Below are 24166 nucleotides of genomic sequence, written 5' to 3' on the forward strand. Positions count from 1 at the left end.
AATGTGTGATTTATTCACAGAATCTTGAATATTTTCTTTGTTTCATTAAGGAGCACTGTCCGTTGGCCTGGGGAAACATAAACTTGTTTGATTATACAGACACGCTAGTGTCAGGAAAAATGGCTTTGAATCTCTGGCCTGTACCACATGGGTTAGAAGATCTGCTGAATCCTATTGGTGTTACTGGGTCAAATCCAAATAAAGTAAGCTTTTTATTATCAGAAATTAGTTTGTTTATGACAGTTAAGCATAATATATACTCAGTAACCTGTGTTCTCTATTACAGGAAACTCCATGCTTAGAATTGGAGTTTGACTGGTTCAGCAGTGTGGTGAAGTTTCCAGACATGTCTGTGATCGAAGAGCATGCCAATTGGTCTGTGTCCCGAGAAGCTGGCTTCAGTTACTCTCATACAGGACTGGTGAGGACACCCTGGGCTTCTTATATCTCAGCAGTAGTGTCTAGAGATGAGCACGATCTTCTGTGCAAAGCATGTGTGGCTCAGTCGTCCTGGTGTGGACACTGTTGAGCTCTGTAGTAGGACTTGAGTAAAGAACATTTTCTATATCCTTGCATTCCACCTGTACCTGTTTCTTGCTTTATTTGAAGCCCTGTTAGATGCCACTGTGTATACAGCATTGGTGTAGATGCTATAATGAAGTTGTGGATCATACAGCATGGTATGGTGAGGGCACAGAGGTGGGAGGAACAGTGCTATGATGAGAATAACTGAGGTGGGTAGGGCTGACCTGGTGGATATCAAGCCTAGAAAAAACCTCTGTGTTAGAACCTGGAGTTGAGGCTAGTGTATCAACATGAGGTGAACTTTGAGGCAGCAGAAACAACTCTGCATCACACCACACTAGTCTAAGTCTCCAGAGACAGTGTAACTGTTCACCTTGTTATCTAAGCTTAAGCACCAGAGTTAGTCAGATGAAGAACTGCTAACTAAGCTTGCTGATTAATATTGAGCCGAGATTGTGAGATGTGTCTGGTCAGGCATAGTGATAGCACTGCATATGAGCTCCTTTCCCAGGACACCTTGACAGGCAGTTTAAACCCATGGTCTTCCTGTGTACACAGTGTGAAAACAAACCAACATAAACTAAAAACATTTCTTCTTGGAGCAATGGTAATACTTTGTAAGGGTTGAGAGTTTGTAAATTATAGTGTGTTTTATTTATTTTTATAGAATATAGAGAACACTTTGGTTTGCCATTTAGATATACAAGAAATGTTTCTAAGTGTAAGAAAATGATGGAACCTTAGTCTTCCTAGATGTTAAGGTACTTTTCTATTTTATTCCTTCCATGCCAGGGAAGGCTAATGAAATACAGAGTTGTAGAGGGGGAGGGTATAATAGCCTGGAGAGTACAGCAGTACACAGTAGTCAGTAGTAACATCTCCAAGAAGAGTGTAAAGATTTATGAGTCTGCAAATACCTGGTTTATAAAGCTTAGGGTCCCCCCCCCCCCCTTTGTGATGTTTTCAGACTTTAATTAGACAGATTTTCTCACTTTCCCTCCTTGGGAAAATCATAGGAATGTGGGCATCAGTGTTTCTCAGGCTAAGCCTACACTGAATGCCAAGTGCATCTTGTTTGTAGACTATGCTGTGTGTGGCAGGTTGCTGAGCCATATCTGTGGCCTCTGAACCACTAGCACCAAACTGACAATCTAAAATGTCTCCAGAAATAACCAAAAGTCCATGGAAGACAGGGAAACTCACCCCATCTCAGAACTGCAGCTTCAGACTCTGATGGTGAGACTTGTCTTGTAAGTGCATTGTCAGACAGTATATCCTCAGTAGGGTAAAACGAGTGAGAGACAGTAAGTCTGTATTTATATAAGTCAGTAATTGAGTAGGGGTGATTCAATCTCTATATTTTGTGTCAAAAACTCTGTCCCCTATGTAGTATTTCTTTCATGTTCCATGATGTATCACTTTATACACTGTATACTGTATACAGTATATACTGTAACATACACTGAGAAAAACAAGGAAATTAGGCTAAAAAGATGGCTTGCCAGATTAGAGCACTTGTTCTTGCAGAGGACCCATATTATATTCATATTTGGTATATGTGTGTGTTATATATATTACATGTGTGTGTGTACACACACACACACACACATATCATGACTCACACACATCATGACTCACAGCCATCCAGTTCCAGGTGATCCATTGCCTTTGTCTGACCTCTTCAGGCATAAGATATGTACACATTCATAGATGTAATTTAAAAAAAAAAAAAAAAAAAAAAAATCTAAGCCAGAAAATCAAGGAAGGGAAGACATATTTTTGGCTCATGTTTAGGGATCTTTGTGCTTTATGGTGGTGCTCCAGGTGGATGCTGGGAAGGGAACAGAGGAGGCCTAAACACAGGCTTCCTTCTTCCCTTTGTTCTGTTACCTCAGGGTGACGGAATGCAGAAGGCAGATGTATATACATAGACCTGTGAAAGTAAAATAGTGGTGAAGAAGTCTTTCCTTGACCATATGACTTATAAATATAAATGAAATTATTTATAATGAAATGATGAAATAAATAATTAAAAAGAAAATGATTTATAATTGTTGAGCATGAAAAAATGGCCATCTTGATGTCCTCAGCAAAAGTATGAGCCATCAGTGTCAAACAATGTGTTATGACAGTGTTATTTACAGTTTGACAAAAATATTTCAAGATGAGGTGCATATGAGAAAACACTAAGTTTATTATGCTTAGATTCTCATTAAAATACGTAGTAAATTATTTCATATTAACATATAAACATTTTAAAAATACAGAAGCAGACGGAGTCCGTGCTTGCTGGTGATTATTAGTAATGATTTAAGACAACAGGTTTCTGGTCTAGACCCATGGAGTAGCCGCCTAACTGATTTCCCTTTTTTTTTTTTTTTTTTTTTTTTTTTTTTTTTAACAGCTGCAAAAGGCATCATGGAACATAGATCAAACCATGGCATTCATCCCCTAGGTAGCTCTCAGTAAAACACTTGTCAGCCTAAGCTGCCAGCTCACATGCTGGACCCCCCCCCCCCCCCACCCCCGCTGTCTCTGTCTTCTTATCCACTGGCTGTTGCTCTCCCTTGCTTTCCTCTGGTTTCTCCATTAGACTGGACTTACTGTTCAGAAACTCTGCTATTAGAATGGGTGCTCTATGAGTAGGAGCTGCTTTGTAATAGGAGCAGCAAGAATGAAGCAGGGCACGGGACACACTTAAAGTGCTTGTTCAGTGATTATGTTCACTTAGAACTTCCTCATCCTGTTACATAACTTCAGGGTGCATCAGTATATAAAGACAGTTAACAAGGAGGACTCCTTTGACTTGTACTGTTCTAAAAGGCTAGAAAATGATACCAGTTTTGAATAATATACTAATAAGCATCTGTAATCACTGTTCCGATGACCTATTATATATATCTTTGTTTTTTGTAGTGGTGGGAGGTGGGTGTGCATGCCCCAACTTACATGTGGAGCTCAGAGACAGCTGTGTGGAGTAGGTTTCTCCTTCTACCATGTGAGTCCCAGGGATCAAACCCAGGTTGTCGGGCTAGGCAGCAAGCATCATTATCTAATCAGTGTGCTGTCTCTTGGGCCCTCTTGGTTTGGTTTGGTTTGGTTGTTTTGTTTCATTACGTGGTAATACTCAGGGATTATTTAGGGTGTTTGTTATTCAAAGACTTGGAGACAAATAGTGTGTGTTTAAAGAGAGTAAATCTATTTCCTGGGATTACATAATAAGTTTGTTACTTTCAGTCTATTTCCTTAATGTTGAAATGCATAGTGCATTAATGAGTGAGCTCATCTTTTCATCTTTCTTAATTTACATTTAAATTTAAAAGCTTGCCAACAGTTATGTGGATGATTTAGCAAGGAACATGAAAGGGTTTGCATTTTTATTTTAGTATACTACTACTTTTTACTCTCTTCTGTCACAAGCATTATCAGGCTATAGTTAGTGGACGGTAAGAAGAGCTTCAGAGAGAGGAAGAGCCTGGCTTCCTTCCTCTTCGCCCTAGTCTAGGCTAGGAGTTACTGTTCTACTTCTTGGTGGTGATAATAGCCACATACCTGCATCTGTTCTACAGATACTATTTTAAATTAGTTCAGTGAGAATAACAGATTGTTTTATAATAGTTAATAAGCTATGTGAGGTTTATTAAATATCAGTTTGCTTTTTTAAACATGTATTCATGAATCTCAAGGAAAATCCATGGCAGAGAAATTCATATAAAATCTTATTTTATTTTACAGAGTAACAGATTAGCCAGAGACAATGAGTTAAGAGAAAATGACAAGGAACAGCTCCGAGCACTTTGCACCCGGGACCCACTGTCTGAAATCACTGAACAAGAGAAAGACTTCCTATGGAGCCACAGGCAAGTGTGGGGAGTGAGGCTCTCAAGTCAGAAGGCTGAGGGACCTTATTCCTGTCAGGGGACCCATGTAAGTGACCCAGCACACCATTTGGTTGTTGTTTTGGAGGTCGTGTCCCTCGATGTAGTCCAGGTTAGTCTTGAGCTCAGTGTACAGCCAGGCTGCCTCTCCTGGAAATCCTCCAGCTCAGCCTCCTAACTGATGCTGGGATTACAGGTGTGCCCCATGACTCCTGGCTTGTTTTTAACCATACTTTTACTATACTTAAGTAGGGTGTAGTTTAAATGTTATTTTCTTTATTGATGGTGGCCTTTTCAAAAGTATGGACACAGTTATTTCTTTCTAGAAAAACATTCTATGTTGATACTTAAACATTTAAATAGTTGGGTTTTTTTTTTTTGTTTTTTGTTTTTGTTTGTTTGTTTTTGTTGGGCATGGTTTCCGCCCAAACTGGCCTTGAACTGTAGTTGAGGATGATTTTGAGCTTCTGATTCTCCTGCCTCCACCTCCTAAGTACTAGAATTGCAGGCATGTGTCATACATGGTTTACAAGGTATTGTAAATTGGGATGAAACCCAGGGCCTCACGCATGCTAGGCAAACACGTCACCAACCTAGATACATTCACTTCCCAAACTTTTTTTTTTTTAATGTTTTTAATTGATGGTAGTGATTTAATCTACAGCATTTTACAAACTAAGCACATACTCTGCCACTAAGTTGTAACCCCAGACGGACAGTTTTTTGAAATGTGAAGTTCAAGCAGGAATATATGCACAGACACGCGTGCATGCTTGTGCGTGTTAGACCAGTTCTTCATGGCTTTGTTGGCATATATTTTTCCTTATGGAAGAAACAATCTTACTGGTACTTGAGACACTGGTGCATTTTTTTCTTTATTTCATTGCACTTATTATTGTGGGGCAGGGGTCTCATATGACACAGTATGCATGTAGAGGCTGGAGGACAGTCTACAGGAGTCCTCTCCCCTTCATTGCTTGCACACATCAGGCTTGGTGGAAAGCACCTTTACTCATTGGCTGTCTCACTCTCCCTACACTGTTGCATCTAACCAAAGGAGTTGCAGTTCAGATTGTATAGAGAATCTGGGAAGCATAGATCTTATCCAGTAAGCTCATGACGTCCACAAAGGTGAACTGTTTGAGTAACATAAATGTAATTGTCCTTAACTGTCAACTCACCTTTATCCTCCATTGAATCCTTTGTCTTTACCCTCTTAACTGCATCTGCATGGATATGCAGATATATGTACAACCATAGTCTTCAACACAGGCTTGGGTTTCCATATAGGCTGGTGGTAATGATAAGCTTAGAACTTGATACAGATGCATGGTGGGGAATAAGATGTTAGCCCTTCGCATGACACCATGGTCTTTATTATCTCCCCAACAGACACTACTGTGTAACTATTCCTGAAATCCTCCCCAAATTGCTTCTGTCTGTCAAGTGGAATTCCAGAGATGAAGTGGCCCAGGTGAGATTATTTAAGGGCTCTTGCTCAGAACCCATGTGTTGCTTAAATCAACTCTCAAAAAATCTGCATCAATTTAGAGGGAAAATAGACTATAAATGATTACAATGACATAATTAAGAAAACACCAGTCATAATCATTTTCATATATAGAACTAATTGAAAAATATGAAGCAAATTTTAAGATACTTCATTTAAGCTAAGTTTTTTTTTCCCATTTTTTATTGGATATTTTATTTACACTTCAGATGCCATCCCCTTTCCCCATTCCCCCCCCTTAGAAAACCCCTATCCCATGCCCCCTTTTCCTTTTTGCATTTATACACTGTTGTGAAAATGTTAATCAAAGGCTTTATAAGTTTGGTAATGCTCAGTCAGAGGTGTAATCTACTACCCAACCTAGATATATCAACTATCTTTGACTGGTGGAGACATGTGAACATCTGCCTCCCTGTCTCCCCCCTCTTTTTCTCTCTCATCACCTAGCTTCTCCTCTCCTTCTTCTCTTCCTCTCCTTACTCCTTCTCTTTTTCTCAGTACTCCTCCCACCTTAGCTCCTTCTACATACCACCCTTCCTTTAAAATAAAACTTTTCTCTCAAAATACAATTAGAGCATAATTATGCCAATTTGTACCAGTGAGGTACAAGATAGTCCTAATAGATGGCTCAGCGGTTAAGAGCACTGACTGCTCTTCTGGAGGTCCTGAGTTCAATTCCCAGCAGCCACATGGTGGCTCACAACCACCTATAATGGGATCTGATGCACTCTTCTAGTGTGTATCTGAAGACGGCTCATATAAGCTAAGTTTTAAAAAGATGTTAAAACAGTGTTTTAGATTTTAACATACAATTTACTCTTATTCTCTGTTCATAGATGTACTGCTTAGTAAAAGATTGGCCTCCAATCAAACCAGAGCAAGCCATGGAACTCCTAGACTGTAACTATCCAGATCCCATGGTTCGAAGTTTTGCCGTTCGGTGCTTGGAAAAATACTTAACAGATGACAAACTCTCTCAGTACCTCATTCAGCTTGTACAGGTAAGACACCAGAAACTGATAATGCTTCACTTCCAAACGGCTTATCAAAGTAGCAGCATTAGTTTTATGCTTTTTAAAAATCCATTTATTACTTTGTGTGTAGAATTTTTTCTTTAAGTCCAGCCATAGAGAAATGGGCCTGATTCACCTGAATTTTTGTTGCTTTTCTTCTGATTCCTCAGGTCTTAAAATATGAACAGTATTTGGATAACCTGCTTGTGAGATTTTTACTCAAGAAAGCATTGACAAATCAAAGGATTGGCCATTTTTTCTTTTGGCATTTAAAGTAAGTCAGATTATTTCCCTACTAAGTTTCTTTGATATATATATAAACTCGCTTCCCTAGTAAGTGCATGAGTCTTGTTACTGTGTCTGTCTGGAAAACTGCTCTATGCTGCAGGCCTGTTGCACAGTTAGTTCTTTTTTAGAATTAAATGACCAACATAAGTCAGAACTGAATTTTGTGTGATTAGTACAAATATTTTTGAAAGATTTGCTTCTATTTTGAGCCAAGTAAAATTTACCAGATGCAAATTAATGATATGATAGGTTCACTGTATACATAGATGACACTGTCCCAAAATAAAAATCTTACCTAGGAATTCAAAAATAACAATGGCAAATTACCAGGTTTCTAGTGAGAAAATAAGCTAAGGCAGGGAGATCACAGTTACCAGGCCAGCCTGTGCTTCATAGAGAGATGCTGCCGTGCACGCGAGTGTGTGTGTGTCATAGATGCTGCCGTGTGTGTGTGTGTGTGTGTGTGTGTGTGTGTGTGTGTCTCAGTGTCATAGATGCTGCCACGTGTGTGTGTCATAGAGAGATGCTGCTGCGCACGTGAGTGTGTGTGTGTGTGTGTGTGTCAGTGTGTGTCATAGATACTGCCGTGCGGGTGTGTGTGTGTGTCAGTGTGTGTGTGTCAGTGTCATAGAGAGAAGCTGCTGCTGTGTGTGTGTGTGTCAGAGAGATGCTGCTGTGTGTGTGTATGTTATAGATGCTGCTGTGTGTGTGTATGTCATAGATGCTGCTGCTGTGTGTGTGTCAGAGAGATGCTGCTGTGTGTGTGTCATAGATGCTGCCGTGTGTGTGTGTGTGTGTGTGTGTGTGTGTATGTGTGTGTGTGCAGTGAGATGAACAAGGAAAACAACTTTTTGAGGGGTGCTATAGTGTGTGTGTGCAGTGAGTTGAACAAGGAAAACAACTTTTTGAGGGGTGCTATAGTACTCAGAGTTGTCACAAACCACCTACAGTACAAGAAATTTAGAAACAGGTTTGTGTCTAGTGTAGCTTTGTGTTTTGTAATTTTTGGGTTTTTTTTTTGTTTGTTTGTTTGTTTTTTTAGTTAAAGTTGGTATTTAGAGAAGCTATGTTTAAAATAAATGTAGAGGCAGTTGGGAAAATGTAAACATGCTTGCAGGAGACTTGGAAAACTCGGTGAGCTTTTTACCTGCTTCAGTTAACTTTATTATTCTCCTTTTCTACTTGCTTATTTTGTATTTTACATTGAGATTAATGAATGAAAAGTAGCTAAAAATAAAGCCTAAATCAGTAAAATACCTAGTTTGTTATTAAATTTACACAGCCAAGACCTACCTGAAATAATACTTGGTTATTTGCTTCTAAGTTGGTAGGTTTTTAATCATTGTGTTATTGATTAAAACATGTATTGAACTAGAAAAAAGTTTTTTCTATCTTTTGAGAAAGCATATATGCTAATTTAAGACTAGGTATAGGTCAGTACCTGAATTCAATAAAAGCCATGCTCACCGCCTGTCTCCATGTATTTGCTATTCTGCACACCCTCTTGACCAAGATTACAGTTTTGCCTTATCCAGACACTTAAAGAACAAACAAACAAACAAACAAACAAACAAACAAAACTACTTGTAGGACTGGAGAGAGAGCTCAGGGATTAGAGTTCTCTCTCAGAGGACCTGAGTTGACTTCGCAGTGCTCACAGGACAGCCCACAATCATCCAGCACTCTTCTTCTGGTTTCCACAGGTACTGAGTAGACACGGTACACAGGTGTGAGTGCAGGCAAACACCCATGTGCATAAAACAAGCAAAACAAAGACTATACATATACATAGATAAAATTTGCCTATTCTTTTAGATCTGAGATGCACAATAAGACTGTCAGTCAGAGGTTTGGCCTGCTGTTAGAGTCCTACTGCCGTGCCTGTGGGATGTATCTGAAGCACCTGAACAGACAAGTAGAGGCCATGGAGAAGCTCATCAACCTCACTGACATTCTCAAGCAGGAGAAGAAGGATGAGACACAGAAGGTGTGTGAATGGCTCTCTCATTGGTTTTGTAGACTTCCCTTGACGTTGGAGCCCAGTGCACATAGAGTGTAGTTCTTAATGATTTGGATTTGAGTTCTACTGCCTGCCAGCTGTATGGTAGACATCTTATGCAGGCTCCTAGGACTCATTTTCTTCAAATGTAAAATAAAAAGAATACTTTAAATATAGAGTGCTTATGAGAAAGAAGCTAATCACATGACAGGAAGCACTTGTCACCTCCTTGGAGCATAAGGGGTGCCCACTATGTGCCTGTTTTATATAGCTGTAAGTAATTTGTGATGTTGGTAATGATTCTGAAAATAAGTAGAAGTGCCTTTAACTGGACTCAGTAAACAACCTGTCATACTCAGGGTCTTCAGGACCTTTCCACTCTCTTCTCTCATTACTGCCAGCTACAAAGCAAGTATTGCCTCCCCTCTGGTGAAATAGCTGAATCCATTCACCAACAAGTCCCAATACCCAAAGAACATAAATTAGCAGTACAGAGTCAATTTCTTCCCGACATCTATATTAGTAATACTGGAAAGCAAAACAACTTTTTTAAAGTTGGTGCAGTCAAGCTAAAAGAAAGTTAATGTAGTTATTTAGAGGCCTTAAAATATATGATTGAATTGACTCTTAGAAAGTGCAGTATATAAATTCAAATAGAGATATATGAAACAGACCAGGGTATAGCTGTTGGTGGTACAGGAATGGCATGCACAAGTTCAATCCCAGCAGCACATAAACCAGGATTTGGTGTAGTGTCTTGTGTGGTACATGTAAATGAGTAAGTAAATAAATGTGAAAAGGAAGATTAGAAAAGAAGTGTACTGTTTATGATGTGGTGATCCTGGGCAACAGGGCACTGCTTTGAAATTTAGAAAGAAAAATATTTATATTGCAGTAGCTTTGGAAAGATAATTTCCTAAGCGTGTCTTCTGTGTTCTAGTCTACATATTACATGATGACTCTTGTACTGTGGCTTCATTAAGAAAGAAGGATTCATGACTCAACTCATTGGCAGCCTGAATGAGACTATGGTGAGGACCTGAAGCCACGCTCAGTTCCTGTGGAGAGCTTTGTGTTTATACTAGAGTATGGAGGGCCCTGTGCTAGCATACCTTCACTCAAAAGAGCTGCCTAGTCTGCTGATGAGAATGTCTAGATATTCACTTAATAGAGAGAAGTGGGGACCCTCACTCCTCAGATTGCAGGGAGAAAACTGTGCATTCCTACCCCAACCTTTGTCTCAGTACATTTTGTATTTTCAATAAATTAACATTTCCTTTAAACATGTCCGATACTGCTTGATAGTTCTGAATAAATGGATAGCTCTGCACAGTATAAACTGCATGGAGTGTGAGATTCTCTACAGCAAGTGCTTTTCCAGATTTTTCCATCCACGCTCTTTTTTACCTAACTGTGTGAATGTTTGAAGTTTTCTAACAAGCCTAAAAGTAAGAGTATTAAGCTCAGATCTAAAATAGCCTGGTCTTTCCTTGTCTTCAAATAAGGACCAACAGACTTTCTTAATACAGTGCCAGGAGTCAGTACTTGACTTCTAAGACCACATAGTCTGGCCTTACATACTGAACTCAACTGTGAAAGCAACAGTAAAAAAAAAAAAAGTGGCAGGGCAGGGTTTTAATGCACGTTCGTTTATGAAAGCCATGGCTGGTCAGCAAGCAGTACTTGAGAAACTACTTAAGAGTCATGTCAGCCAGCAGAGCTTGTCTTCCAGAACCATGTTCCCATCTTAGCCCCTCCCCAACAGTACTGCTCCAGTCACGGACTTCCCAGGCAGCAGAGTTCGCCTGGCCCAGGGAACAGAAGCACAGATCACTGCTGCATTCCCAGTGTCAAAGGAAGCAGCAGCTACTTTTCCCTAATGAACTGCACTTCTCATTTGAGCTGTGCTTTGTTATCAGGTACAGATGAAGTTTTTGGTTGAACAGATGAGACAGCCAGATTTCATGGATGCTTTGCAGGGTTTTCTGTCCCCTCTAAATCCTGCTCATCAACTAGGAAACCTCAGGTAAGGTTAATGCCCTTTGTTGATATGTTTTAGTAAGTATTTTTTCACATAAATCTTAACAAAAATCCAACCCTCCAATTCTTATAAAACAGCAATAGTAAAATAGCCTTAAGCTAGAGCTACGTTTATTTAGTTTCTGCTATTTTGATAATAGTTTAAATCTTTCTATGGTTGGAAGTTCTGATACCATAGACAAGAAGTTGGGAGTGGTCTGTATAAAACTAGTTATGTATTCTTAGATTGGCTGAAAATTTATATAACATTTTAAGATTAGTGTTTATTGTTTTTAAAAAATGTTTAATTCTTATTATACTTAAAAAGGTTATATTGTGTATGCATTTTAAGTAGATCCAAAGACCAAAAGTATAAAATGTTAAGGTGCCTGGTAAAGTCTTCACCTATTTTACAGGCTTGAAGAGTGTCGAATTATGTCTTCTGCAAAAAGGCCACTGTGGTTGAATTGGGAGAACCCAGACATCATGTCAGAGCTACTGTTTCAGAACAATGAGATCATCTTTAAAAATGGCGACGGTGAGGAGAGCACAGTGAGCTCATGTTGTGTGCATGCTGCTGTCTTTATACACAGGATATTTATGAACCATGGCGACCTTTTAACCACTTAAGGAGTGCTGTATAAAATCTAGAATATTTTACAGTATGTGAAGGAGTTTGGGGAATTGGGATATTATGCTTTAATATCCAGAGATATTAAAGGTCCGGAGAGAAGAGTAGGCATATGCAGACACTTCTCAGCTCCCCTCATCTACCTTGAAGGTTGACCCTCCTGCCATAAGGAACTCACTTGTTCCGAATCTTAGCAACCAGGTGAGATAACTGAAAATTGAGTCCTATAATTCTGAATCTAGTACTCATCTCCATACACCCCAGGGAGTGTTCATGAGTAGGAAAGCAAAAGTAGCAAGTCTCTGCCCTTATTCATTCCTGGGTCAGACTGTGAATTAAATTGACAGAAGCCAGACAAGCAGGAGAAAAACGTGTGTGTGTGTGTGTGTGTGTGTGTGTGTGTGTGTGTGTGTGTGTGTGTGTTTAAAAAATCACCCAGAATATATATGAGACTCCAAAGAAAGGCCAAAGCTGGTCCATCTTCCTGAGCTATATTGGGGCTGTGAAAGGCTGACATAACAGGAGGGGAACGGTCAGAACTAAGATGAGTAAAAGGTGGTCTTAACACCACACTGAAACAGTCTCTCCATCAGAGTTGTTTGAGCTGGACATAGAGGCACACAGCCATAGTCACAGCACTTGGGAAATGAAGGCAGGAAGCTACGTAACAAACTGAAGGCCAGCCTGGGCTATGTGAGACTCTGTTTCAAAAAATATTATCTCAGAGATGTCTTTAAATAGGTGACAATCAGGACCTGATCTCAACCTCCAGTTGACTGTCAACCTAGTATCAGCCTTCCCCAATTGAGCTGAAAGTTGATCTCCTTCAGAATTAGGAGCCTTGGAATCATTGTCGGCCTTGGCTTACTTCCTGTATGCAAGGCTTGTTTGCACAGCATCTATTCCTTAAGCATCTGTGTGCTGGACCCTATGATGAGGGCAGAGTCTGCCCTATTATAGCCTAAAGTTCAGAGGAACACTTTTCAACAGCTAACTCCAAAAGTGACAGAATCATGAGACAGAGAGTAGTCTTCTGAGAGACTAGGACATTTATGTAAAGAACGGGCTGCAGGAAGAGCAGGGCTCACCAGTGGCTTGTAAGAACAAACTCAACAGTGAGTGCTGTTGGCCCTGAGATTGCCTTGTAACCAAACTTAGATTCCATTCTTCATAAAGGTAAATATTTTAAATAGACTTAGAACTTTTTGAAATATCTTGTTACCCAGATGATTGTGCGAATATTTTAGAAGTGGATTAAAAAATTAAAGGACTGCTATCTTATGAATTATCTTGAAGACTGAATACAGTTCTTTATTTCCATCTGAAAACAATGGTGCCATGGTGCTAAGTGGTGATGTGTATTTGAATTTCAGACTTACGGCAAGATATGTTAACCCTTCAGATCATCCGAATCATGGAGAACATCTGGCAAAACCAAGGCCTTGACCTTCGGTAGGTAATCAGAGCATGGGTTGGAACTTAAGAGAATTAACTAAAGTCTTATGGTAGAAGCCTCTAGAGGCCTATATTAAAAATGTTTGCGCCCCCCCCAAAAAAAAAAAAAAAGCACAGTAGTGACTAGGAGGAGGCACTCTTAGCTGCCTTGTCCTTTTTCTCTTGCTTGGCCCAATAGCTGAAGAGACTTGTCTAAGTAAAAAGAACTATCTTGTGAGTGCCTTAAGGCTGCCCATCCCTGGAGCCATCACCATTAGGATTAGAATGGACCCAGTAGTTAGGAAGCGCTTGCTGTTCTTGCAGAGGAACAGAGGTTTGGGAGTTGGAACCACATTGGGTGGTACAACTGCCAATGACTCCAACTCTAGGGGATCCAGTACCCTCTTTGGACCCCCACAGGTACCCATACATATATGTGCATGCGTGCGTATATACATACATACATATATACATACATACATTCATACACATACACACAAATTTAAAAATATTTTTCAGAAATAAGTTTCATCATAGAAATTCAGTAATTCTAAAGCTACCTTTTATCAATTTTTAGCAAAGCTTAGGAAAGCAACGGAAGTTTTTATCAGTTTCTTTGTTCTCCCCAGTTTTTTGTGATTATCTGTATTCTCTCCCCTCTAACTTTGCAGAATGTTCTGTGCTCTCATAGTCGTTGTTTCTGGTGCTTTTGAAACCTCAAAGCCTACACCTGGTGACATACCTCCTCCAGCAAGGCTATACCTCCTGTTCCTTCCCAAATAGTTCATCAACTGGGGATTAAGTATGCAAATAAATGCTGCTCCTTCAGAGTAACACGTTTCACTTACTGGCTTCTATAGGCTATAGCTCTATCAGAGAGCAAAATATAGTTAGTCCCACTGCAGAAGGTGCCTTAGTCTCTCCTCATCTCAACTGCTTAAGTCTAAAGGTTCTTCTAAGACCCAAGGCAATCTCTTAACTGAAATCCGCTGTTAAATCAAAGCAATTTACATACTTTCACCATACAGTTGTACAGAGGATACATTATTATTCTAAAAGGAAGGGAAGAGAGCACAGTGAGAAAAAAACTAGACCAAAGCAAGACTAAAAACCAGAGAGCAAACTCCACACTGCACATTTCCATGTCTGATGTCAAAGCTCTCTTCAGATTTCCAACTCCCTTAGGCTGTGTTGAACACAGAAGACGAGCGCTCCAGAGCCGTGGTCCCACCTGGCCTGCACGCACTGGGTGTCTCTTTAATATTCAGTGCAAGATAAAAGTACCTAGAACCACTTCATCCATATCCACAAATACAATTAGATCACAGAAGAGCGTTTATGGATGTAAGTTGTAGAACTAGATGCTTTTTCATGGAATACCATTTTTACTTTAAAAACAAACTGACCAGTCAAGTGTAGAGACTTTGCCTATAAGCCCTGCAGTCAGAATACTAAGGCAGATGAATTCAGAGTTCAGGCCAACCTGGACTACCTAAAAAGTCCAGGGCCATACTGGACATAGCAAATCCCTGTTGCAAAAATACCAAAACTTAAACATCTACTGGATAAGCCGTACGTCGGTCAGGCTATTTTTGACAGGTGTTTTCTTTAAAAATAAACACCCTTTGTGTGTCTTTTAAAGGAGAACAACTGTGGCAGTTTTGTTGCCAGTAATACAATTTGAATTTCTGAGGGAATATTAGAATTGTGGAAACACTCTTCCCAGCTTAGACTTTCTGAATGAGATGAGTGGTAGCATCTACATTTATGGCTGGACGTGATGTGCACACCTGTAAGTCCATACTTGAGACAGAGCCAGAAGGATTGGCAGGAGGCAAAGGTGGATACCAGGCTAGCCAGGGCTGCCTATCAAGACCAAATCAAAAAATATATATATTTTATCTTTTATTATGTCATAATAAAAAATAAGTTTAGAAAATTTGTAAAACTCACAAGTCAGAGTATCTTCTAAGTGAGTAGTACAGAAACCTATAACATCCTTAATGTTAACATATAAACACAAGTCAATTTAGATGTAACCAAGTTTATTGATACAGTTTTATAGTCCACATTGCAACTCAGATATCTTATTAGACTATAGAATAGTACCAAGGAAAACCATCACATTATTACCTTCTTTTTCCTTGCTACCTGTATATATACATACTTCTTCACATACTTAGTTAAAATATCACCTATAGAAACTTAAGTACGATGCTATATATGTGTAAGCCATGCACTAGGGAAGCTGAAACAGGAACATCTTGAATTTGAGGCCTAAACCCTAAGGCAAGACCCTATTTCACAAAGAAAAACAAAACAAACATCCACACCCACCCGCTCATGTGTACTGTGTACAGAGCTGTCACTGGGCTGGAGAGATGAAGCAATGTTTAACGACGGTCAGTGCTCTTGTGAAGTGGCAGCATGTGAACTCATAGGCACACACATAGACAAAAATAATCGATGAATGAATTGATCTCTTTTTAAAAATATAGTTGGCCAAAGTCAGTTTTTTCACTATTTTTTTAACTTTTTATTCTGTTTTATGTATATGAGTGTTTGCTGCATATATGTATATATACAACATGCATGCCTGGTACTCATGGAGGACTGTTTTAGTTAGGGTTTCCACTGCTGAGAAGAGACACCATGTCCAAGGCAACTCTTATAAAGGATATTTAATTAGGGCTGGCTTACGGGTTCAGAGGTTCAGTCCATTATCATCACAGCAGGAAGCATGGCAACATCCAGGCAGACATGTACTGGAGGAGCTGAGAGTTCTATATCTTATTCCAAAGGGAAACATAAGACTTGACTTCCAGGGAGGCAGGGTTTCAAAGCACACCCCCAAAGTGACACACTTCCTCTAACAAGGTCACACCTCCTAATAGTGCCACTCCCTGGACCCAGCATATACAAACCACCACAAGGCAGAAGGATCCCCAAGAACTGGATTGCAGTTGGCTGTGAGCTACCATTGTGAGTGCTGGGAACCAAATCTGGGTCATCTGGAAGAGCAGCCAGTGCCTTTAACCATCTGGCTGTCTGTCCAGTCTCCCTCATGGCTTTATTTAATACAGGTGGTTTTCTTCCATACAAAATGGCACACTAACACACATTGATTTGATTTTAGATGGGCTTATTTTTAGGACTAGGTTTGTCAGTAGAAAAAGGTAAAGAGTAAGACAAAGGTCATTTGTGTGATAAATTTACTAATTGAATGTAGAGATTTTGAGCCTATTAAAATATTTTCAGTTTTACAAAACATGAACAAAGATGGCACCAGTAGGCATGCTAATAAAGAAGAGGCAGGTCACCTAAGGTCTCAAGACCCTAGACAAAGACTGCAGGCAGCTAGGAAATGCTGACCGTGGGAGACGTGTCACCAGATGGAAGAGCCCCTACATTGTCCAATCCCAAGTGGTCTGCCTTGAAAACATACATACAAGTGACATGATATGGACTGATTAGGTTGTACTTAACATATCTAGGAAGATGTGTGTGTCAACAAGGAAGCAAAGATCCATGGGTTTGAGCTAGAGCAACAGAACGCGCAGGAGAAGGATTGAAGGGGAGGAGTGGGAAAATATGTGATTATCGTTTTATTTTAATTAAAAATATTTGCTGTTTTCAAATTCTGCCACTGTCAATTTCCAGCATGCTGCCTTATGGCTGTCTGTCCATTGGGGACTGTGTGGGTCTCATCGAGGTGGTCAGAAACTCTCACACCATCATGCAGATCCAGTGCAAAGGAGGCCTGAAGGGGGCACTGCAGTTCAATAGCCACACACTGCATCAGTGGCTCAAGGACAAGAACAAGGGCGAGATGTGAGTTTGCTCCCGTGCTTCTGGGGATGCTGTGGTTCAGTGGACTTCTTGAGTAAGGACAAAACCACTGAACTTTTGAGAACATTGGAGGTTGTTGTGAATGAACAAGAACTGCTCATACTTTGGTGGACCCTGATCATTCACCTTGTGTCTCTCACTCTCTTTCTTTTAATCTTTATAAACAAAATGAACATTTAGTGCTGGAGGCACGTGCACCAGTTAGGAAGACCCGACTCGGTTCCCAGTACCTGCATGGATACCCCACAGTCACCCGTACCTTTAGCTCCTAGGAAACCGATGCCATGTTCTGGCCTCATGGCACCTGTACTTAGTTAGTTACACATGCCCATACATCATTAGAAGTAAAAATAAATCTCTTTCTAAAGTAACGTTAAACATTCAAATCTTTACTCTTAGTTTGTTTCAAACAATAATATTTTAGAAATTAATTTTCAATGCTATCAGTGGTGGCATATGCCTTTAATCCCATTATCAAGGCCTTGATAGAGTGTAAGAAACACTGGGGACTGTAGAGCTTTACAGATAGTCTGGCTCATGGAAGTACTGCTACTCCACACATGTGAAGGCCTCAGCTCAGTCTCCAGTACCCTTTAAAAGCCTCATGGTGTATGCTCAAAGCAAGGAACCTGAACAAATCCATCTGAAGGGCTGGCTTGCCCAGAGTCCAGTCAGTGGTGAGCCCCAGCCAGGTTCAGTGAGAGACCCTATCTCAAAAATAAGGCAGTGAGATGCTGAAGAGATGGCTTAGTTGTTAAAAACACTTGCTGTTCTTCTAGAGGACTCAGGTTTGCTTCTTGGCACCAGGTCTGATCATTTCAACTGCCTATTTCTAGCTCCATGGGACCACACACCCTCTTCTTACCTTCATAGGTGTGTTTACATTTGCACAAAACACATAAATAAAAACAAATCTTTAAATGAATAAGATAATAATAGAAGGCACCCAGTGTTAACCCGTGGCTGTCACACACCGCACCTGCATACACCATGGAGAAAGAGACTTATGATGGATATTTCTTTTATTCTGATAAGAATTACGCTTAAGATTCTAAGGGACATCTAAAAAAATCCCTTGAGAACTTAGAGTCTCAGAACTTCTCGGGTCTTCAGACACACTTATTTCCTGATGTTAATGAGAAATGTCAGCCATATTTCCCCAGTGTGGCCCCAGCCACTCCGTTTCCACACCACCCATGAGGTGTGTATTTCCTTGCTGTAGATATGATGCAGCTATTGACCTGTTCACTCGGTCCTGTGCTGGTTACTGCGTGGCAACCTTTATCTTGGGAATTGGAGACCGGCACAACAGCAACATCATGGTGAAAGATGACGGACAGGTAGTGCCTTTAAAGTGCTTTCTGAGCTTCAGATATATTAAGTCAGGATCTTTTATGTCTGCATGTTAAGCTAAAATATAATTTCTTATTTTTGAAAGCTGTTCCATATAGATTTTGGGCACTTTTTGGATCACAAGAAGAAAAAATTTGGCTATAAACGGGAACGTGTGCCATTTGTTTTGACGCAGGATTTCTTAATCGTGATTAGTAAAGGTGCACAAGAGTACACGAAGACCAGAGAGTTTGAGAGGTGAGCTCCAAGACTGTGTGCCTCCTGCACTAGGGCTGTGCATTCCTGTGTGCGGCAGGGATGCTGGCTGCAGAAGGGGCGTGCTGCAGTCTTTGATTTTCTCTTCTGTCTGATATGGAGGGGGTGGGTGGAGATGACTTCATTCATTGAGCTAGGTGAGGCCTGCAAAGGAAGTAACCCTTAAACCTAATAATACACTCTAATTATCGGCTGTTGTTAAATAATTAGATCCTACTTTATTTTGTCAAGTAATGTGTAGCGCTTAAGACACGTTTTTTGGTTCCAGCCTGAATAAAGCCAGCAAACAATAGTTCTTATGCATATTTGTTAGTTTTCTGATCTCCTTGGTATATTTTTAGTCTGTCTTAGATTTCAAATGTCTTCTATAAAATTCTATTTTGTATATAAGTCAGTCCCCTGATTTTAAGTGCCTAAACCCTTGAAGCCTTGCTTTACTACAGACCAGTTTTAGACAGGTAGTAAATACTGAACTCCAGTGTTCAAGCACTGTTTCAGGTGCTTGGTAGGCAACAGAGTACTCATTTGCAGAGCGCACATTCTAGAATAGTGTGAGCCCAGGGAGAGGAATGGAGGTTATTAGACCCTTGCCCAACACAGCTGTGCTCAGTCTGTAAAGCCTGTGTACTCGCCACTCACTGACCAGATGTTCTTCCCACTTACAGGTTTCAGGAGATGTGTTACAAGGCTTACCTAGCAATTCGGCAGCATGCTAATCTCTTCATCAACCTTTTTTCCATGATGCTTGGCTCTGGAATGCCAGAACTGCAGTCTTTTGATGACATTGCGTATATTCGAAAGACTCTAGCCTTAGACAAAACTGAGCAAGAGGCTTTGGAATATTTCACAAAGCAAATGAATGATGCACATCATGGTGGCTGGACGACAAAAATGGATTGGATCTTCCACACCATCAAGCAGCATGCATTGAACTGAGACGGGAGCTGGGGACTGCAAGCTGGCTCCTGGCTTCTCTACTGCATGGCAGTGAGTGGCAGCAGGCAGACCGTGGCATGGGATGACACAGTCAGGAACAACATTAGGACTTGAGCAAGAACATTAAACAACGTGCTCTATAATTGAAACTGTACACGCAAACAGGGTTGGATAGCACTAAACTAGTTCATTTCAAAATTGAGCTTTAGAATAATGAGCAATTTCATGTTATGCCTTAAGTCCAAAAAAGGTAAACTTTGAAGATTGTTTGTATCTTTTTTTAAAAAAACAAAACAAAACAAAAATCCCCAAAATACATACAAATGATGGAGACAAAAAGAGAATGCTGTTGTTTGTCTGCCAGTGTTCTAAGATGTGGACACACCCAGGCTGTGACTGCTATAGGTCTGAGTAAGCTAAAGCTTATATTAAGTTACATGAAATTGGAGAAGAAGGAAATTTCTGATTTTCCCATTGCTGTTCAGACTTAATGATTTGAAGTGGGTATTTTGACTCCCTGCTTAATGAGGAACAACACTTGGTGAAGGGACTTGCTTTTTGCTTTGAACAAACAACCCTTCGATGGACTTGGGGTCTCACCTGCAGTTTTGAAAGCAGTCACAAATGATACCTGCAGACAGCTGCATTTTTGTTGGGTTTTGTTTTTTGTTGTTTTTTTCTCTGAACAGTATTTACAAGGATCTGACTTATTTCCTAGGGAAATTCTGGGCTCGCATCAAGTGCAGCAGTAACCACAGAGGAGAGGCGGCAGGGCGCTCCTGCCTGACGTGTACAGTATTCACTTTAAGCTGATTGTTTTCCTTTTGCAATTGAACTGAATACTTTTTTTTCATGCATGTTTTCCAGAAAATAGAAGTGAGTATTAATGTTATTAAAAAGATTATTTTTTTTTATTAAAGGCTATTTATATTATAGAAACTATCATTAATATATATTCTTTATTTACATAATCTGTCCCATAGTCATGCATTGTTTTGCACCCCAAATTTTTTATCGTTGGTAACAGCATGGTTAGCTTTTCTCTTGGTCTGTAGATGAGGCTCAGGCACTATTCCATTTATCCAAATACCCTGTATGACTCCTAAGGAACAGGTTGAGCTGCACACGCTTTCCTTCTGCTGCTGTCCGTTGTTTACACGATGCTTTCATCGTGCATCCATCTTTAGTTGAGACGGCACAATCATATGAACCAGTTACTAAAGTGAATACAAAGTAGACTATCATCCTGACTCTTAATCCCTCTACAGAGGTCTAGTCATGAATGACTTTTTACATTATGAGAGACTGGAAACCATGAATTTTTTTTACCTTTGTAAACTATGTATCCATATTTCAATGATAAAAGTAGGACATTAACCCATTTTACTATCATGTCCCATTTCCAAGTGGTGAGGTCTCACTCCAACTTCATTAAATCCCATTGAGGCACAGAGTGCGTTATGAGCATTCTGAAAAGCATCCATCCAAGACGTAGGGCTAATGTTAGTGGTCACTCTAGATTTCTACTCAGTGTCTGAATGATTCATGTCCTAGAAAATAGCTTTAGCAGATATTCAGATGCCACACCAAAAAGAAGAAAAAAAGAAAAAAAAGAATAAATAAAAAGAAAAAAAAAAGAAAAAAATGTGCAATAATTTACTGACAGTTCCTAGCTTAGGCGTTACCGGGAGCATCTTTATGGAGAGCGCGCGCTGTACACTCTAGAAGCAGAATCCCTTTAATAAAACGCTCACCTTGAGGTCAGACACCTATATAGAAGTTTCGAATAGTGAGCAGGGGACTCTAATAAAAATACTCTTAATATCTGCCTATTTTTAGAACCCTTAAAGGGCATAATTATTGAAGATTTAGGTACTTCATTAAAGCATGTATATATTATTGCCAACAAGAAAAATAAATCTGAAGATTAGGGAACTTAGTTCTGTAAGCTGTCTTGGAATAGTTAAGCAGAATTTAAGCTCTGTTTTATGCAGAAAACCAGATAGATTCTTTTGCAGATATAGAAAACTTCCTAACTTATTTAAACTTGGCATTTAACACCTTGTGTTACTTAGACATGCAGTTGCTAGGTACTAACACCCATTCTTCTCTATATCAGGGATTATTACAGTCAAACTCAGTGACATGGTACAAATCTACAAGTTTGATGGTGGAAACTGAAGAATTACAGAGAATTGTGTTTTCCTGAGTGCCAAAAAAAAAAAAAAAAAAAAAAAAAAAAGCCTCGAGCCTCCTTGCACAAAATTGATAGGGGTGTGTGTGTGTGTGTGTGTGTGTGTGTGTGTGTGTGTGTGTGTTTAACATTAGTTCATTAGTTGCCGCAGTATCGCCTCCCAGGGTCTCTGCACAGTTAAAACACAGCCACGTAGCTTATTTTGTCATTTACAACCACGTTGATTTTATTTGAAAGAAAGTCTATATTCTATAAAGGGTATAAGTAAAGAAAAGAGAACTGGTTGTATTCAAAAAAGGCAAAAGCCAAAGTTGAATTGCAGCTGGGATGATCAATATCTGTTTCTAGAGAGCAATAATGTGCCACTCACTCCCAGGTGCTTCACTACCAGAAAGTCCTGCAGACCCGGTCACCTTTGTAGATGACGGTCTTGTCCTTGAATATTGTGTAAATGACTTGGGCTCCATAATTTCACTAAGTCACTTGAGGATGTTTATCAGTAATTACTTCTGGAAGGAAAGAAAGCAAATCTAAAGAAAGAAACTAAATACACTATAGCAAGAAGTAACTCTTAAATCATGCTTTCACTTTTTACCATATTCTCAGCTACACAGAAAACTTTAGTTTGAAGGTTTTAGACTGCTGTTAATTTGAAATCTGTTGTTCTTACTGTGGAGTTTGTTCGTTTGTTTGCTTTCTGTTTGTTTTTAAAGATGTTTCTAATTAGATTTTTTTTTTTTAAAAAGAAGAATGGAATCTGGTTGCTATTTTAAGGTAGAACCTGAGACTTTTTATGGTTCTTCATGTCCTCTGTAAAACTTGGTGTCAAGACTCATCAACTTTAAGGCTGTCCCTTCTGTTCTGCTTTATATTACTGCCCATCAGGAAATGGGAACCTGGTGAATATATAATGAATTGTAAAATATTTTAAATGTGTAACTTTTTCAACTGTGAAACTGACTTGGTTTTTTTGATGAAAACAGCTGCTCATAAAGTATTTTGTGTAAAGTGTAGTTCTTATTAATCAGGAAATGATGACTTGATTAGATGTGTATGCCCTCTTGAACTTTATCTAAAAGAGATTGGTAGTCATCACATAGACAGCACAGTCCGTCTGTGTTCTCTGCTCATCAGGAGCTAGCTGATCTGGTATCACAGAAAAGAGGAGGAGCATGTTTTAAGGGTACAGTAGATGCCTCATAGCACATAAACTTTGTTATGTTTATTAACATAATTTTTGTAAGTTTGATGTCCATGCTTGCCAGCTCTTTGAAGAAATTTAATTTCCAGCAATATGTTAATCTTTTCTGAATATTACAGTTTCTACTTTTTTTTCCTGTGCTCTGCAAACTGCAGACCTGGGCAGGACCCACACACTACAGAATATTAAGGAATTACTTTTGATGTCTACAACATTGCTAAAACGCCAAATTCAGAGGCATTTTGTGGTGTCGAAGATTATGGTACATGTGCTTCAGATGTTTGGGGGAAGGGGGTGTGGCGGGAAGGGCCTGAGCAGGGAGAAGCACAAAGGGCATGTCCACCTGAAGGCTGGAAGGAACATACTGGAAAGGAATCACTTTCAGTTTGAAATTTTGAAGGCTGAACTCAGTCTTGACATCATCTTTAGTTAATAACTCTTGCTGACAGAGGAGTCCAGCTGAGCTGTTTTAAACAGACAAAAGCATTTTGGTTATTAAAACTGTAAACAGTGTCATGGCCTGGGAAGCCTCCCCCCACCCCCCTTATTAAAAAACAAAAACAGTTTTTGCTCTCTGGAGAAAAGGGCCGCACTCCTGATAACCCTGGTAACTCCAACTCCAGAGGTGAGGGAGATAGCCAAGCTGCCACTCTGTGCCTCGGCTGTCAGTACAGCAGGGCCTACAGTTTAGGGTTACCAGTCAGATTTGGCACGCGATGCTGTTCCTGGCACAGGAGACGGTGGGGTCAGGAATGGAGCTAAAATGTTCCGGCTCAGCCACTTGGGAAGGCTTTATTGTCAGAGCAGCTCAAGCTGCCAGTTCTCGACCGTGGATCATAGCGCCTGTGCTGTCCTGCGGTGCTTTGCTAGCTCTGGCCAAGGCTCTGTAACCAAAGGGGGAAACAGACACCAAGGTTCTAAAATGCAGAAGAGACTGGAACTCATTAGGAGTCGCCCAGATTGGATGGGCAATCCTGAGTGAGTTTTGTGTGGAGTTGTGCACCTCCATCTTATTACACGGTGCCTTTTCCTTCGCTTGGCTTTTGGGTATGGCAGGGTATCAGCCGTGTGCTGCTTACAA

At 40.0% G+C, this 24166-nt stretch overlaps 1 protein-coding gene across 2 annotated transcripts in view; it reads left to right on the forward strand.

The window, feature by feature from the left end:
• The window catches only part of Pik3ca (phosphatidylinositol-4,5-bisphosphate 3-kinase catalytic subunit alpha), a 72728-nt gene extending 49847 nt beyond the window's left edge, over nt 1-22881 (forward strand). For both annotated transcript variants that reach the window (XM_034499578.2, XM_076932247.1), the window contains exons 8-21: nt 51-203; nt 287-421; nt 4261-4385; nt 5796-5877; nt 6750-6914; nt 7097-7200; nt 9030-9201; nt 11133-11239; nt 11649-11770; nt 13237-13315; nt 16958-17128; nt 18369-18486; nt 18585-18736; nt 19420-22881. In XM_034499578.2, the coding sequence (XP_034355469.1) occupies nt 51-203; nt 287-421; nt 4261-4385; nt 5796-5877; nt 6750-6914; nt 7097-7200; nt 9030-9201; nt 11133-11239; nt 11649-11770; nt 13237-13315; nt 16958-17128; nt 18369-18486; nt 18585-18736; nt 19420-19690 (1956 nt within the window). In that variant the 3' untranslated portion in view covers nt 19691-22881. The remainder of the gene's footprint in view (nt 1-50; nt 204-286; nt 422-4260; nt 4386-5795; nt 5878-6749; nt 6915-7096; nt 7201-9029; nt 9202-11132; nt 11240-11648; nt 11771-13236; nt 13316-16957; nt 17129-18368; nt 18487-18584; nt 18737-19419) is intronic.
• The last annotated feature ends 1285 nt before the right edge of the window (nt 22882-24166 follow it).

This window comes from Arvicanthis niloticus, chromosome 4 (assembly GCF_011762505.2).
Source record: "Arvicanthis niloticus isolate mArvNil1 chromosome 4, mArvNil1.pat.X, whole genome shotgun sequence".
NCBI classification, from domain to species: Eukaryota; Metazoa; Chordata; class Mammalia; order Rodentia; family Muridae; genus Arvicanthis; species Arvicanthis niloticus.